At 36.4% G+C, this 18,813-nt stretch overlaps 1 protein-coding gene across 2 annotated transcripts; it reads right to left on the bottom strand.

Moving 5' to 3' along the window:
* Positions 1-479: 479 nt before the first annotated feature.
* Positions 480-16,166, bottom strand: LOC135688032 (uncharacterized). 2 transcript variants are annotated; one of them, XM_089113990.1, is made up of 16 exons: positions 15,805-16,163; positions 13,284-13,368; positions 12,407-12,536; positions 11,574-11,702; positions 10,461-10,514; positions 9,710-9,847; positions 7,390-7,497; positions 6,355-6,483; positions 5,855-6,158; positions 5,167-5,303; positions 4,688-4,825; positions 3,635-3,697; positions 3,031-3,168; positions 2,641-2,748; positions 2,218-2,346; positions 480-1,754 (listed from the first exon to the last, which is right to left on the bottom strand). In XM_089113990.1, exons 1-16 carry the CDS (start codon positions 16,064-16,066, stop codon positions 1,611-1,613), a joined length of 2,196 nt encoding a protein of 731 aa, XP_088970116.1. In that variant the 5' UTR covers positions 16,067-16,163; the 3' UTR covers positions 480-1,610. The 2 variants fall into 2 exon arrangements, 1 of the variants encoding a protein (XP_088970116.1); XR_016144911.1 differs by lacking the exons at positions 480-1,754; positions 2,218-2,346 and having other exon boundaries at positions 3,031-3,187; positions 15,805-16,166.
* Between the last annotated feature and the right edge of the window lie 2,647 nt (positions 16,167-18,813).

Raw genomic sequence — 18,813 nt, forward strand, 5'->3', positions numbered from 1 at the left:
AAAAGCTACATCTAATACTCTATATAAGCAAACCCCAATCAAGAATGTCACACAAAGCAATTGACAAGAACTCTCCAAAGTCCCAAGTACTTGCAAGCTTTTTTAGCTCCACAATATAATCTGAAATAGAGACATTTTCATGTTGATATCTCTTGTCAAATCGAATACGCTCGGCACTCACCAAAGTCTTTGGTTTAAAAGAGCAGATAACGTAGTCTTCGGCTCACCAAACGTCTTATTTGAATGAATATCCGGAGTCATCAAATTCCTGAATAATCAACAAGTTAAAGGTCTAATTCCATTCAAAAATACAGCCTTTTCTTGGATGCATCAGTAATACCATTCGCAATGAAAAATTGTTCCAGTCTTTCCACATAACAAGCCCAGTCCTCCTTCCCTTCACAGTAAGGACCAACCCAGGCACCTCGGAGCGTTGAGAAAAGTGGGGGGCCTAAAAAAAGTGGGGGTGGGCTTAAACCGTATAAAAAGAGGCTTTACTGGTAGTTTATTACTTAATATTTGGCATTTTTTGCAAAAGGTGGGGGGCTAAAGCCCGCGGTGCCTGGAACCTGCCCTAGCACCTGTGCCATGCTTATTCCACGCCAGCAAAAAGAAGGCTGGGTCTGTTTTCACGAGTCAACTAAACTCAATGAACTGGTATAAGTAACCATTTCTCTTCGCCAATTCTTGTATATCGGGGCTGAGCAACACAAACGAGAGCAGGCCTAAGTCGTCCCTAAGCATCTCTATGCCCCTAAGCCAACTTACATAACAAATTTGAAACGAGGCGAATACACCACACTAGACATTTTTTCAGCTTGAAACTGACACCATACATCTTGATGTTTAAAACGACAAAATTAATACTCTCTGACAAATCATACATTCTGTTTTTTTATTATCTAGAACTCTAGCGTCTGTTAAAACCTGAGAATAATCTTTATCTCGTTAGATCCAAAGAAACGTTACAAATACCCTAATAACCCGCCCCAATATCGTGTTCGTTTGAGCAAATTTCTCTGTGTCTTTAAATTGAGTCTTTTTCTTCTGAAAGCTTCCTCAGAGAAAATCTTTCCCCAAATCAAATTCATTGATGTCTAGCAAAGTAAAGATGTGTTGGGTGGGAACTTTCTCAGGGTACATACTTTTGCATATTCAAATAAACAATCTCGTGGAGTCCATTTAGGATCTATCCGAGTAATATCGTTACCATATACTGAGAACTACGTCGTATTTGCATTCAATTATCATTTGCATTTCAGTAACGACCAGTAGAGACCAGAAGCTTGAAAAATCTAAACGATCTACTTATACTGCCAATTGCGTGTATTATTTAGAGCATTGATTTTACCAAAATTGCAAATTCATATTTGTCAGTATCAACCTATATATCACGCTCAGATTAAAAAAATAACAAAATTAGTCTATTCTCAGCAGATTGCTGTTGAGAAACACCACTAACTTAATGAGTAAATAAATGAATGAAGTAATTAATGAATTATTGAATGAATTCTATCTTTGTTCAATTATCATTTCTGAGCAGCTTGCTAATGAGCCATTTGGATTAGAATCTCTTCCAGCTTGGCCTCATCACGAATTTCATCGATGGACTAGGGGGCATCCAATATTCGTCTAGCAACCCAATTAGACCGCCGCAGGTCCTTCAAATCTTGAAGCATGAATATAATTCGTGACGAAACTTTTTTCTGGTTGATAATCTTGTCTACTTGATCGAAATATTGATTGGTCCGTGGCTGAAATATTTGAAAACTTGAAATATAAAATGGCACCAAAATTTAATCATCTATGATCTTGACTGCGATGGCCAAGTCTTGGATATTTGTTCTAGAATCATCTGTCATCTTCATGCACTCAAAAAACTCATGCACAGAGGTGAAAGCTTGAAGTATTTTCTATCTGTAAATCACATGGTTCCTTTTCAAATTCAGGGTCAAACTACTTCATATGGAAAGGAGATTAGTCACAAATGCGGTTATGTAATTGCTAGTGGCGAAACAGAAAAATCGGGCTTTTGTAGGCCTTTTGTGTTATTTTTGGGCTTAACACAAGACAGCAACTTAAATATATGTTGATATCAAAACAACTTGTGTTCTTTATTGGTAACATTAACATATCTTAAATGAAGAGATGAAACAGAAGTACATCTTCTTCAGAAATACAATTTGAAACCATATTTTCAGAAAAAAATGAACCTACCTTGGCCTTTTCATGATCTATATCCTTTCCAATGGTCGTTACCAACTTGCACAGACATTCCAACGACTCTTCATTGCGGTCTTTCAGCAGTTTGGTGATACATGTATGCATAATTGCTTCTGTCAACATCTGTTTGTAAAAACAAATAAGACTGTCAAGGAATAGGAACAGAGCATCTCAAGCAGAAAAAGACAGACAGCTAAACAGCAATAGGTCTACATAACTTGAAAAGGGAAACTATTTGACCACTTCCTATATCACGGTGGCCTTTTATCAGCCATCTTTCTGCAGCCAATATATCGTCATCGTGTCTTAAAGGAGCTGCAACTTGCAAGGGTCGACTTTTTACGCTTCATAAATTTACTCTGCCCCTTGTCTCAACAATATAGAGAATACTTTTGTTTACATATGATAGCGACTCACCTTAAGATTGAACAGCTCCCCAATAAATCTGATGTTACCAAGAGAACGTCTCTTAGTTTTTTGCCTTTTTAAGGCCAGCTCTTCTTGCCAGGCTTTTTCTTCATCGGCCTAAATACAGAGAAATGGTTAATTACTGTACATTCTGGAGCTCGTGTTGGAAGACTTTATGTATCAAAATAAAATTTAAAAATGACGAAAAATCAACACCATAATGGTAGACCATTAAATTTTAAGGGGGCAAGACTTTGGACAAGAGAAAGTTCAAGTTCATGTCAGAAGGTTTTGCAGAATCATGTGAGAGTAAAACAAGGAAAACAAATCACTGCCAGAAGCAGATGATTCCTCGAAATACCGTTGTTTCTTATACAGTTTCTCTAAAAAAGTACTTACATTCTCATAATGTTTATCTTGCTCTTTCTCGAGCTGCTGTTCATCGGATTTTTCTTTTTCAAATTCAAACTGACACATGTTCAGAAGAATACTTTTGAAACTGACGTTTGATCCTTTGCCACTTTCTATTGATATTTTCTAGAATAACGTTATGTAACTGTGAAAGTAGCGTAAAAAAGTTTAAATTTTCATTTTAAGAGTAAGCTTTATAAATGTGCTTTTGAAAGTGGATAATGTATCCTTCAGTCTCACACAAAGCAAAATTTTCGGTCGAAGACCCAAAACATTTTAGAGCATTGACACGTTTGAAGCCACATTTCTACCTCAATGTTTCAAAAGGAAAAAGTATATGATGATCAAATGTTTGCATATACAATAAGATTTTTCTGTGCCTCTAATACAGGAAAATTGAAAAAATCGTGGAAAAGCCGATGAATATCACATTATATATCCTTAATTCTATAAGAAACCGATAATAACGATAATAATAATGATGATGACAATTGATGATGGCTAGCTACAAAGAAGGGTGTTGTTGATCCAGGACTGATGACACCAATTCAAATTTATCATCATTTTAAAAGCTGCTTAGGATTCAGCTTACCTTTCTCGAAATCTCATCACAAAGTTGAGCATATAATTTACTGGAAATAGGCTCTGATAACGCCTAGAAAAATTTATAGAGTAGATAATGATTCAACACATAGAGCAAATAAATAATAATATTAACAATGCTATCATTGCAAAAACATAGAATTCAGACAATACGTCTAAAACAGGGTCTAAAAGTGGGTGGGCTGAAACGGTCGTGACCAAGAATTTTTAGACCACGCCTTTTAGAACGCCGGAAAATGCCCCTTTTAGGAAATACTTGCTTCTTTCCACTTATTTTTAATAAACAGCCAAATTCAGAGAAGATTTAACAAGATAACAAACCAAGAAAATGAACAAAAAGGTTCCTAGTCAAGACGAATTGTTACTACTTTGGATCCGTTAGAGTAAACTTTCTAAAGTTCAATAGAGAAAACTTTCTAAAAATTTTTAACCTATTATTGCAAAAACAGTTATCAACCACAACACAAACAGTTCTCATCCAATAGCGTGAAATCCGTTATTTAGAAGGTTATTTAGAATATATACCCCGTTGTGGATCGAAATAGACCAACCAGAAAAACGCGAGCACATGAACGGTATATTTACCCAACCATCACTGCAAGCTTTTAGAACCAATACCACCTACATTTCGTTTATATTTCCCTCCTTGATCTATACTCTGGCGCGTGTTAGACGAAAAGCTTTAGCTATCTCGTCAAATGTTTCTTTTTGTTCAAAGCCATTTTCAAATTTTGCACCGCTATAAATTGTAGAAACCCTTGTCTATACTCACTGCTTCTGTGAAGGAGCTGATCAATCAAATTATCAGCGTCTACCTCCACGAATTTAGAGACAATGTGGGATAATTTGTTGATTATTTGGGGAAAATGTGCATAGCAAAAACCACAACAATGCAACATAGATTCTAGAGACGATTTCTTGGTGAACCAGCCAAGGAGGGTTCTTGCAAGGGCCCACTTGCCCGAGGCTTGCCGGGACGATTGGCAAGGCTGAATCCCTTATACATTTTACTCATATTCAGAACGAGCCATGGTCTACATACCTTCTCAAAGATCACATAAACAACACATTTTAGCTTTTCGACAGAGTCTATTGGCAATGATTTCATCTGCTCCACAACTCTATCAAATGTTTGTAGGTTAAGCTTATTCAGAATGCCGTCAGTTAAATGAATCAGTGCCTGAAAGAAAGCACAATTATTTCAAACTTCTTTCTTCTCATTACAAGTCTGAAAAATTTACATGCAAAGTTGGAAAACGAGGAGCAAAGTTGATTCCTTTACTTCACTTGGGCTTTCCATCAAGAAAGGTGGAAACCTTTCTTTGTGCATGCCAGCCACAAAAAAGATAAGTTGAGATTATCACTATTTCTCATCTCATATCTAAAAGTTTTTCCACTTGATATATTTTCTTCGACATGTTGCAGGGCATTGCTTATTGACAATTAAGTTTCCAAATGACATATTAAGAATGTCCTAAAATACCAAACTGGGTGACAAAAACCGAAATTGCACAAACCTACCTCTATTTCTGACTCTTCTCCAGCAGGTTCCTTGGCTCTCTCAGACGAACATACCCAAACATTTTCTGATTTTTTCAATTCAACTTTGGAATCATAGTTTTTTGGAATGAAGCGGCTCCCGGTTTTTCTGTTACCACCTGCGTGGAAAAAAATCTAGTCACAAAAATGACATTACCTAACGATGGTAGCTTACATTTTCAATGAAAACATTAATGCTAGCCCGTAAACAAGAAGACAAAGTTGGAAGCGCTTCTTCTTTAAAACATTGGGTTGGGAACGGGCGCTTTGGTTGGAAATATCATATTTGCTCAACTGCAACAGAAGTGACAAGTTTAACTTGGGTCTTTCACTAAAGTAAGAACCACCACAAATCGTATAAGTACTGTAATATTCAACAAAAAACTGCCTCTAAGGGTTTATTTATCAAGAACGAGTCCCAAACGAAGCTTTCAAGAATTACCCCCAATGATTTAAAAAAACGTTACTTTTCTCAATAACGAATGAATGAATAAGTAAATGAAGGAATGAATGAATAAAGGCAGTGACAAATGAATAAATGAATAACTGAATAAATAAATACTAAAAAAGGAAAGAATGAATGGATAAATGACTTAAAAAAATAAAGAATTAATGAATATATGAATAGATAAAGGATGAAATAATTAATCAATAATTGAATTAATGCTACCTTTCTTCGTTAATTTCCGCTTAGTAGCTGTCTGGTGCGCCATTTGCATTTGAACTTCTTCCTGCTTGGCCTCCTTATGAATTTCACCGATTGTCTTGGGGGTATCATAGTCAACAGAAAAACTTTGTGGGCATCCAATGCTCGTCATTTCTCTGTTGACTATGGGGCCATCCAATGCCACTCTAGAAACCCAATTAGACTGCCGCAAGTCCTTCAAGTCTTGAAGCATGAATATGATTCGTGACGAAACCTTTTTCTGGTTGATAATCTTGTCTATTTGATCGAAATATTTATTGGTCCATGGCTGAAATATTTCAAAATTTGAATGAAATATCAAATGAAAATTTGATCATTTAATATTCAATTAAAAATCCTTAACAAATAGACGTGGATTCTGATTGCTATACCATCCGCTACATTCAAGCACTCAAGGACCCTTACACCGGCTTTCTAACAATTTAAAGACATATCAGATAAAAGAAAATTAAAATAACATCTACCTTAGCCTTTTCATGATCTATATCCTTTCCAATGGTCGTTACCAACTTGCATAGACATTCCAACGACTCTTCGTAGCGGTCTTTCAGCAGTTTGGTGATACATGTATGCATAATTGCTTCTGTCAACATCTGTTTATAAAAATATAAAGACTGTACAGGATGATAAAGTGGCACCTAAAACCATGTTAGGTAGAATAAGGCACGAAATCAGCCAACTTTTATTCTACAGAGCCTGCAAAAAATTTGACACGACAAACATTATAAAGAAAGAAAACCATCCACCAGTCCAGACCGTACTTGGCAACCACCTCACCAATAAAATTTCCTTGATTGATACAAACTTAGTCAACCCCTTCATGCTCCTTTATTTCCATTTCCAATGCCATGTAAGGCCTTACATACCGATGAGTTTTATGATATCTATTTCCTCTTTAGAAAGTTCTTCTTGTTTGTACCTCTTTGGTGACCCTCTTTGTTTGTACCTATTTGCAAAAGGTTGCAATTCCTCATATACTTCTCGCTATGTGCAAAGTGTTGCGATATTTAAAATACCTCTCTCCACAGAAGCAACAGCGAGGTGGTCTTCCAGGTTATTAATGCTATCTTGTTCTTAGATATAAATGCCTAAACGACTTCAAACTCAAGCAATGTAAAAAAGGGTCCAGAAAACGACCTCGACCTTCTCCCGGTTGCACTTTTTGCCTTATTTGCCTTTCTTAACAATTTCTTTGTATCTTTGATACTAATTTTAAAAATCGAGTTTCACTAAAAACATTTAATAGCTTGGTCTTTGCTTGGAAAAAAGGATCAGAGAATCATATTAAAGATGTTCCAAATTCCTTTCAGGTGCGATAGATTTTGAAAACTTTGAAGAGTTATCGAATCTTCATTCTTCAATTAAAAACACAATGTGGTCTAGAAAATAAAAACTAAAGTCAAGATTACAATATTCTGTGTTATTTAGAGCAACATGGATAGTTTCCTCTCAGTTAATAATATACTCTTCTCTGCTGTATATACAACATAGCGACCAACCTTAAGATTAAACAACTCTCCAATAAATCTGATGTTTTGCAGAGAACGTCCCTTGATTTCATGCCTTCTGAAGACCAGATTCTGTTGCCAGGCCTTTTGTTTTTCGGCCTACAGACGAAGAAAAGACCAAGTACTGCTCCGCTTTGAAAGACAAGATTTTATTGTATTGTATTGTATTGTATTGTATTGTATTGTATTGTATTGTATTGTATTGTATTGTATTGTATTGTATTGTATTGCTTTGTATTGTATTGCTTTGTTTTGTATTGCTTTGTATTGTATTGCTTTGTATTGTATTATATTAAAGATTATTTAATGTTAGTTTCTACAATAGTGAATATACACTAATTAAGACTAAAATGAAGCAATTTCAAGGATTGCACAAGACAGTTCATTTACTGCAAAAGGAGCATGCGCACTTGTTTTCAAGGAACCAAGTTTTGATCAAATTCTTAAATTGTCTAGTATTTTGTGCTGTCTTTATTGATTCCGGGAGTGAATTCCAGATTTTAGGCCCTTGAGAACTTAATGATCTGATACCATTATAGGTAGTTCTGGCTTTTGGAATGTCAAGGGGGTTTTTGAGTCGAAGGTCATGACCTGTTGTTTTGGGTACAAAATAGTCTTTCATGAAAACAGGATTAAGGTTGTTAAGTGTTTTATAAACTTCGAGCGCTAAAATTCTAACTGATTGGACATATATGGTAGTTTCTTTTGAGTTAGCAAGTAAATCTTTGTAAGAAGATGAGTAGTCCGAAAAGGCTAGTCTTAATGCCCTCTTGTTAATTTTTTCTAGCTTATCCTGACTTCCTTTACCACATAGCATCTATATCAATGGACAATAATTGAAGTGACATAGTATAAATGAATTCATAATTATCTTTTTTTCTCGTCGCCCATAAATCTTGCCAGTCATTTTAAAGAATTTAACTGTTTAGCTGTTTTTTTATAGATCTTATCGAAATGAGCGTCAAACTTTAAATTTTCATCAATCTGAACACCAAGCAAAGTAACATTGCTCTCTATTTTAATTGCAAGTTTTTGGTCAATTTCAAACTCATTTATGCATTTATCTTTGCTGCCGATTGTGATAGCTTGAAATTTAGAGGGATTTGCAATCATTTCATTAGATTTAAACCAATCAAGACATTTTTTGGTGTTAATTTTTACAAGGTGCAATAGTTAATCAGTATTTGTTGCAGTGACAGATATCGTGTTGTCATCAGCAAAATTACATAAAAACCCTTCAGTAAGGCTGTCAAAAATATCATATAGGAAAATATTGAAAACTAGAGGTCCAAGTATTGAACCCTGTGGCACCCTTTGTCCAAGTTTACGCGAGGAGCTGTAATGACCTTTCACTTTGACTCTTTGCTTTCTATTAGACATGTAGTTTTGTTAATATAAAAGAGATAGGCATGTAGTTTTGCTAAAAGTAGGTTTTTTGGTAGACAGTCAAAGGCTTTTGACAAATCCATAAGGACAGCACCAATATGTTTGTTCCTTTCCAGTTCTGTTTTCCAGTCTTCAATAAGTCTAAAAAGAGCCTGCTGGAAAGAAAAATGTTTTCTATATGCGCATAGGAATTTTGAACATTTTTCTTCAAGAAATGGAGAAAGTTGAAGCTCTATTGCTTTTTCAAATACCTTTGAAAGTGTCGTTAGTAGAACTATTGGTCGATAATTTTCCTTATTGAAAGAATATCTTTTCTTATAGACAGGTGAGACTGTAGCCTTTTTAAAAAGTTTGGAAAAGTTCCTTGAATAATGCATTTATTTATGATGTAGGATGATATCAACTGAGATCTTTAGGAATTCTGCATTTATCATGTCGTGCTTTCACAATTATTTGTCTTGGGCTTTCTTTGGTCATCGGTTTAAAGCTTAAGGTTGAGTTATTTGTTAGGAAGTTGTTGATTGTTTTTATGCTTGAATGCTCTTTAAAGTATCCTATCATTTCAGTTATTGTTGAATTCAAAGATGTGATGAGATTTGACAAGATGTGTCAGGATAAAAGACAATAAATCAATAACACAAAAAGATTCCCTCCCGGTAGATCATCATATTTCAAAGGGTTCATCTTTGTTAAAAAACTGGATTCGAGTAAGTTCCTTCCAATGCATGGGGCAAATACATACATACATGGTCTGTGGTAGAAGTTTTTGTAGAATTTAACATTTAGAATTCAACGTGGTAGAAATTTTTTTAGAAGGGCAGCGAAACGGGTGACCTTCGTGGAAAACAAATCACTGACAGAAGGCCTCACGTACCTAAAAAACCTTAACCTATTTCATTTTCAGTTTCTTTGATAAATTACTTACATTCTCATAACGTTTATCTTGCTCACTCTCGAGCTGCTGTTCATCAGATTTTTCTTTTTCAAGTTCAGTCTGACACTTGTTTAGAAGAATTTTTTTGAAGCTGACGTTTGATCCTTTGATGTCCTCTATTCGCATTTTCTAAAATGAAGTAAAAGGAATATAAGCTGAAATCTGGTCGCCTAGCTTACAACAGTAACAACATAATTATTTACCACCACAAAAAATCCAAAGGTAAGCTAGATAGCCAGGTTCGCAAGTTTCTGGACTAATGAATATGTCAATCTAAAACAATTCTTACTAAATTTTTCAAAGCATTGTTTTCTGCCCTTACATGACGTTAATCCTTTAATCCCTTCTCCCCTAGAAAGTGGCGATATCCTCTAAAACCCTAGGACCTTCTCTTTCTGACGTCTAAAGACCGGCCACCCCCTCCTCTTAAATGCAAACCAAAAAGCCTCTTTATAAGTGTAAAATTACTTTGTAGCAAATATCTTTCTTGAAACTTCTAGTCTCTCGTCGTACTGCTTTTTGGATTGATTTTTCGAATTTTTAAAAGGATATTTATATTTGCATAAAAAACTCTTGAAATCCCTCTCTCCTGCTACCACATTTAAAATCCTGAACTGGGTCGACCCACCTAACCCTCTCCCCTCCAGTGGTAGGGTTATGTATCATAGCTCTCTCTGCCTCCTATTGCCGTGGTCCCTGTAGAGACATGCGACGAATGATGAATGATAATGTTTCAGCTTACCGTTTCAGAAATCTCATAACAAAGCATTGCACATGCCTTTGGGTTTGACAATCCCTAGAAACAAGAGTAAAGTCGTAATACACATGTAAACACATAACTAAAACAATTGGTAATTCCACCTCATAGGACTGTGATCGAAACCAAAGTCTTCTTCGATCGATAATTCAATATGATAGGATGACAGCCTTTCGTACCTTTCCTTTTACGTACGTTTCATTTTCTTGCAGTCGTTTAAACTATCGCACATGTTTCACTATTTTCAGGCATATTTTGTTCCTTTTGAACCCCACCGATTCCCACACATGCGTGAATCTCAGCCATTCGAAAAGCGAAAAGCAATATAAAACTACAATGGAAACAATAGAACCAGTGGTACATTAGAACTCAAGCATTTGTAGACAGCAATTCTTTTAACAGTAGCGTTACGCTGCGTAGTGACGGGGAGGCAAGAGGGGACGGACACCCCCCCCCCGACACCCCCACCCCCCAATGGCAAAAACATCTTTGAAAAAAGCGTTTTCTGGAGTTCCAAAGGGTGTGAATCCTAATTTTTTCCACGCTCAGGTCGCCTTTGCCTTAGACATAGAAATAATTACTTAGCCAAGCCAATAGAGAACAACCTAATCAACGAAAGCAGCGAGGTATAACTACTTGGTGTAACAACGGACAAAAAACTCTCATTCAAGCCACACATAAAAACACTGTGTAAAAAGGCTAGTCAAAAACTACACGCCCTCTCCCGCATTTCAAGCTACTTAAGCACAGAACAACTCAAACAAACAATGCCAGCATTCATTCTATCCCAATTTAGCTATTGCCCACTTGTATGGATGTTCTATGACAAATAATAAGGACAGTTCTCTAAGAGCTGGCTAAGATTTGGACAGTTGAAGTCTGTTAGTGGAGCCGTTGGGTATTTGGAAGTCATGTTAATTTTTTTCTGACATTTACCCTTGGCTTGGCTAGAAAGCAGGCCGAAACTCTCAAGTTCGATGTCTGAACTGCTCTGTTTTGAGCCGCAGGCCTTACCATGATGGCAAGTCAAATCTAATGAGCTAGGGTTGCCAATTCACCTTATTTGTAATCATCAAAAACTCAATTAACTAAAACAACCTTTTCATAGATTAGATCAACGACACCCTTCAACTTCTCAATGGTGTTGATTTGCAATGATTTCATCTGCTCTGCAAGTTTATCAAATTCCAGCTTATTCAGGATATCAATTGCTTGACAATAGAATGTCTGAAATTAAACATAAAAAATTAGACAGTTAAAAAAGGTTTAAGTTTTAGACATTCTTAGAAAATCTTTTGTTTGAGACTTGATTTTGGTTAGAATTTAAGGTTTAATTTAATAACACCCCAAGAAAAATGCTGTGTGGCTAATTGCTGAGCTGGTCTCTTTCAAATATTGCAAAGAGCACCTGGAAAGAGTGATAAACTCATTCCTATTTCCTGATAAACTCATTCCTGGATATGAATTGCATGAATATCTAGCATGGAAACAATGTCAAGTCTAGTGCTAGATAAAAGAACAAAAAGAGAACAGAATTTATGCTAGATTAACTTAACTACAGACGGCCCTCCAGTTCTGTAGAGGGGGTATACTTAATTATCATCAAGACAAAGGGTGTTGCCCTATTGGGGAATGGCTAATTATAGCTTTGAAAATGCAATGTTTATCTGAGAAACGTTTGTATTATGGTAGAAAAATACTTGATTGTGTTATGTATTCTGACCACTGATCAATAAAAGAGTGTTAAAAAATAGCACCAATGAAATTTGTGATTAAGGAAAACATGAAACCTGTTTCAAGATGATGCTTGTGGGGCATTTCTCAGTATATAGATTTACATGGCATCTTTTAACATTATTCTGAAAAATAAAGAATACTATATAACAACATATTGCGATTGGATATTGATAGCCCCTATTTCTCAAACATACATCTGTTTCTGACTGTTCTTCACTGCATTCCACAGGTGAACACATCAAAGCACTGTCTGGGTTCTTCGATTCCAGTTTGGTTTCAAAGTTTTCGAGAATTTTTGTGGTTTGCAATGTTTCATCACTTGGGCTAAAACATAAGAAAATAGTTAACCCTTTGGATTTGTACAGTGATTCAGCATTCAGAAACCAGGTTGAGAATACAGGATTCAGAATATAAAACTTTTCAATAATGCATTATCGACTAGCCCACAGTCAATGTATACCATACAACTTTATATATTTATCAACTATAAGACCACACATTACAATAACCAATATGCATTCTCTATACATTACGTCTATTTCTGTAAAAATATTTCTATTTCTGCCTATGTCTGTAAAAATAACTTTATTGGCATTCAAGGAGAAAAACATTCATTGCAAGTACAAAATAGAGTTAATAAAATTGAGAAAAATGGGTTGAAAGAGCTTGCCTGATGTAACTATCAGCCTGATACAATGAGTACTGCATCAAATATTAACAAGGAAAGGGGGAGAGAAGAAAAAAAGGTTGGAAGAAAGCAACCAGGGGGAATCTGCCCAAAATGCAGCAGTATTTAAACTCTTTTTTTAAACTTCATAAAAATTGTCTCAGGGAGCAGGGCAAATAACACAAAATAGAGGCTGGAGGAAATGCAAAAAAGCTTAATAACAGTTGGAGTGAATGGGTTAAGACTGATGATATTGAAATTATTTGTGTTAATTTACCAACAGAGCATGAGAAAAAACTACAACCTCCTGCAAGCTATAACACTTGCTAGCAAAATTCACAAACAGTCAGAATATTATTCTCACAAAATTAAAAAAATACAGGATTTTAGACACAGGAACTCACCATTTCATTTCTGGCAACTTTGTTGGCTCATGAGCCTCATCCATTACATCCAGATTTGGCAAAGCTATGAAGCTTAGTCCCTTTTCTGAATAGAAGATGAAACCAGTCCTTCAGTTACAAAGCATTCATTTAGGTAGCTAGAGTAGTGGTGTCACAAATTCAAACAACCTCAACTATTGTTTTGTTCCATTGTTCTCTTAGGTGAGTACTGATGAAAGCGAGGAGAGATGGAAGGGGGTGTGAGTTCTGTTTTGTAATTGGATGATTGTGCATTGTTACATTGAGGGTGGTGATTGAAATCAAAATGGAGGAATAATTTCTAACATCAACATCAAGTTCTAACATCAAGATCAGAACAGTGGTAAACATCATTAACTACCAAATAATGTGCAAGTTATTCTACAATTGGGCAATATGTATGATTCAAATTGATTTAGCAAGATATTTGCAAAGATTTTTGGGAAAAAAAGTTTCAGCAAGCAGTTAGTTAAGCTATCAATTGAACAGGCCTTTCCTGTACATGAACAGTCTCAGTGGAGCTACTATTCTGCACTGAACCACTGATACAAAAAAAGTTTCAGCAAGCAGTTAGTTAAGCTATCAATTGAACAGGCCTTTCCTGTACATGAACAGTCTCAGTGGAGCTACTATTCTGCACTGAACCACTGATACAAAAAAAGTTTCAGCAAGCAGTTAGTTAAGCTATCAATTGAACAGGCCTTTCCTGTACATGAACAGTCTCAGTGGAGCTACTATTCTGCACTGAACCACTGATACAAAAAAAGTTTCAGCAAGCAGTTAGTTAAGCTATCAATTGAACAGGCCTTTCCTGTACATGAACAGTCTCAGTGGAGCTACTATTCTGCACTGAACCTCTGCTACAATTGAATCATTGTAGAAACAAAAGTAATCTTCAAATTTCTTAACCTTTATTACAAGGTTGAGTTGTATGAAACAAAATTAAAACATTTCACCTAGAAGTAAATCTAGTAGACACTGCTTCATTCAACTTGCTACCAGATCGCTCTGCTTCTCTTTTAATGCAAGATCTAAATGTAACAAGTAGGACCTTTTTTGGAGGTGGCTAAGCTAAGCTGCTTAATGCAGAAAAGCTCTTCCTGGGCTAAGCAATGTTCCGCTTGTTACTGGGTTGTTACTTGGTTGTGCCGATTGTTATTAGGTTGTTCTGCTTGTTCCTTGTACTAGCAACGGCGCTAAGCACTATTGCTTGCACTTAACATTGGGAAACAATTTTAATTTTTCTATGTACTATGTCATTAAGCTTACAGTCCATTCTAAAAGAAATATCATGCATTTTCTGTTTTGATCATAATTCTCTTTTCCATAGTCATAACTACGAATATCCCTGTTCAGTTTTAGGAACCCTCCTCTGCAGGGACTGGAACATGGAGCTGCGTAACCCAATGCTTGGTTTATGATGTTTGGGTAGGCTGATGTTATAAAACTGGTAATAGCATTATTTTTTCTACACATTCAGGATCCACAATTTGCTTTTTTGCAGACTGCTTTCAGTTCAGTGTTTGATAACAGCTGGCATTGACTAATGAATGGAAAGTCTCTAAGCATGAAGTAAAACCAAAATTTTTCCTAGAAAAAAGGTCCTTAAGAATTTTTATGAATAACAATTGATTGATGCCATGTGTTCTCTACTTATATGTCCTAGCCTTATCATTTTTCTTATCCAGTTCTCTTTTTGGAATTCATTGAGCCTTTGCCTCAAGAGATTTGAGTTTGTTATTTCTTCTTGTTTCTGTTTTTTTCTTTTTTCTCTCTTTTTTCCTTCATTGCAGAATCAATGGTTGACTCATCAACATCAATTGTTAATTACATATTGAAATTTTACTAAATTTATAAGATTAGCTGATGGACGCATGGAAAAAACATTAGATAGAGCTATCAGAGCCAAGTGACCAGATCTCGTGGTAAGGCAGGGTCCGCGCCACTAATCCCAAACCGGAAGGGCCTACAATGTAAATATAGCACTCTACCCTATAGCCCCAACTGTGGCAAACATTTTGTATAGATAATTTGAGCCAATGCTAACATTTTATTCAGCCACTTGATAATTTACGGTAGCAGTGGGGGCTTATTCGAGGGGGTTTGCTTATGGACAGTTTGTAGTTCTAGGCCAGACTGGAAACTTTGCTGCGCGCCCGCAATATATTGCCCGCGCACACCTCTGCGCGCTTTTGCATATTGGCCGCGCAAAATCCCCTAGATCCCTTGACAATGGGATTTAACATTATTAACAATAAAAATAACTAAGAGTGCATGATTTCAGGCGCGCAGTCTCAAATTTTCAAAATAAACTTGCCCGCGCAAGAAGCAAAGTTTCCAGTCTGGGTTCTAGGGTGGGGGCTTATTCGAGGGGGAGCTTTTTCGAGGGGGGGGGGGGGCAATTCGAGGATTTACGGTAATCAAAAGGCAAACGATAGTAACAAATTTTGCTAAAGATTAAGCTGCCTTCTTCAAATTTATTTCAAATTCAATAAAAACGCACCTTTTCCTGGAACTTCTGAAGCCGTATAAATAGGAAACCTAGTCTGTTCTGGTAGAAAATTGAAATATTCTTCATCTTCTATCTCAGTCATGTCTTCTTCCAAAAATACTTGTAGTCCAACAGAGGAGCCGAACCCAAATACCTGACACGATTTAGACTTCAATTCAGACAGGCTATTCGCTACTATACCTTTAAAAATTTTGTTTTGCCTGCCAACTTTAAAAGGTTTTCTAGGTCGTCTTACGACCCCAGACTCAGCCATTTTCTTTCCCGGCAACACAGATAGAAAAGTTCTGTGTTACGGCGAAGAGACTCCTTGACGTCGTGGACGCTCTCAAAATGTTTTCTCGGAACTCGTTTTTCTTTTCCTCCTTGTCTCTTTTGCATGAAGTGGCACCAAGAAGAGGCCAGCCATGAACAATGAATGAAAATTTAAATAAACATATCATGCAAAGAAAACCATAGCCTATTCAAAGTGCAACTAGCTGCGGGGGCAAACCTTTGTCTATTTAAAGGGGAGGACAATAGCCAATTAATTAAAACTATGGAAAGTCACTTGGGCTGGAGGAGCAATTGCCCCCCTAGTTAGTAAGGCCCTGAAGAAAACCTTGGCCATTATTTTGCCCCCGGCTATATAATCAACAGATTAAGCGCTGCTATGTCTGCCATACCACATTCTGAACTGATACGAGCAAGCAATACTTTCTTGTCTTATTTTGAGACATTGAGCAAACGAGACATTGAAGCTCAAAGGCAATTATTGATAGTCGGGGAAAATGGAAATCACATGACTTAAACCCCACCATTTTCTCGTCGACTTTGGATGAAATAAAAATCTTTCGCTGAAAAAGTGGGGTGGATTGAGATCCCTTGATGTCGTCCCCGAAACTATCCAAGTTTCCTGAGGCGTCGCGACCGGGAGTGTGGTTGTCAACCCCCCCCCCCCCCCCCCCAATATAGTATCCCAAAAAGAAACTTCGGGTAAAATCCGCTCAGTGGAAGAAACGCTTTAGGTAGTTCAGAGACTTTCATGTCTTAAAATCAATAAATAATCAAGCAAAGGTAGTTGCTCCGTTGGTTAAATATGATATTCCTTGATATGAATGAAGTTAGGCAAACCAAGCGTTAACGATTTGAAGATTTCTTGTTGGAACTAATTCCATGAATCTAGGCCCTCTTTAGGTAAACTTGTGCTTGTGTCCATTCCCCTGAAGTTTCTCGGTAGGAGCGTAAACTGTAATTCACAATGAACTTTCATTAATTGTTCAATGAGCTCCAGCTACAGACTAAATTCACAAATTGACACCTCCCTTTGGCGACGCCCTCTGAGAGTTTCGCAAAGTCGGATAGTTTTAAACGTTTAAAAATAGGTAGCGTGCATAGCCAGTTACCCTAATAGACTTGCATAAAATAAGTTGTTGGTTTATTAGCGCAGTCCCAGTTGAGTAAAGAGAACCTGATATTGAATAAATGAGGACTATCTGGTCCCTTTTATAAAAATAGTTTCATTTATAAAGAATTCAAATTCCTTCCGATATTTTTACGTTAATCTGCTTTATGTCAAATTTTAATTCAAGTTATAACGAGAGCATATAAGGTAGTTGGATTCAGGGATTGTTTATTGACAGATTCAGAAATCATTTATTGGCTAGTAGCCATCTAGATACAGTCATTGGCCCTGTTCACACGATACCGGATTCATTTCGTATCGGATCGTTTTTCATATCGAATAGGCCTTTTGTTCACACGATGACGCATGAATCCGATATGAAATGAATCCGGTATCGTGTGAACAGGGTTCAATATTCGTATCGGATTGGGTCAGTGAATCCGATATGAAATGAATCCGGTATCGAGTGAACAGAGCTTAATATTCGTATCGGATTGGGTCAGTGAATCCGATATGAAATGAATCCGGTATCGTGGGAACAGGGCCATTATTTCCATAGCACTAAGACATCTGTTAGCAAGAAAAATGCTAGTGTCATCTTCAAACAGTCGAAACTAGAGAATCTGAGAAGAGCAAATGTCACTTATATAAAATAGGAACAGTAGTGGCCCGAGCACACTGCCTTGAGAGACACCACAAGCGATTGTTTGTTTCAATTATACCATAAGCGGCAACTGTTTAAGATCTTTTGTATAAATACGACTTAAACCATGGATATGCTACTCTTCTGAGAAAGCTCTACTTAACAGAATACCATGTTTAACAGTAGCAAAAGCCTTAGAGAAATCAAGAAATACGTAATTTTGCTTTCAATATTATTCATTAACTGCGACCGAAGTTCGAAAATTGCTAGGGCAGTAGATTTGCTTTCCTGAAATCCGTATTAGGGTTGAACATTATTGTTTTTGCTCCGGTGGTCAACAGAAGGATGCAATTCTAACCGTCTTTGCAAGATACTTGATCGTTGGATTTAAATTCCCACAGGTTTGTACATTGTCAATTTGTAATCTGTTTTACAAAGAATACAAAAATAACATCAAAGTATGAAGAAAAGTAACTTGATCTTTTCTCTTCGACTTTTAACCAGCAACTCGATATATCTCTGTCAGATACGAGCGATACATAAAGTTATTTTCAGATTAGCTACCATCAGCTGCACTTAATATTTTCTCTAATGTTTAAAAAGTGGTTTACAGTGTTCAAAATCGTTGTAACAATTGCGCCTTACTCTCCTTGCGACTAATTGGGCCAACAAATGTCACACTGAATTACGTGATGGCTTGCATAAATCTTGCAAAAACATTTAATGTTTTACGAAAATTTATATCGATGAATTGTGAACAGGAACTTTGACAAGAAACTAATTTGTTCGAAATTCTCTAGCTCTTGCTAATGCAGTCAGCTGACGACATTATATTGTCATAATACTGAAGAATACTGTGTTTATGCACGTTATACTACGGCAGGACTGGAATATTATGTCAATTTTACCAGGAAAAAGAGGGCTTCTGGATAACGAAGAGAACAACGTCTGAAAGGAATTGTTTCAAGGATGACAA

This window comes from Rhopilema esculentum, chromosome 19 (assembly GCF_057945365.1).
Source record: "Rhopilema esculentum isolate cy_ngs chromosome 19, ASM5794536v1, whole genome shotgun sequence".
Classification (NCBI taxonomy): Eukaryota; Metazoa; Cnidaria; class Scyphozoa; order Rhizostomeae; family Rhizostomatidae; genus Rhopilema; species Rhopilema esculentum.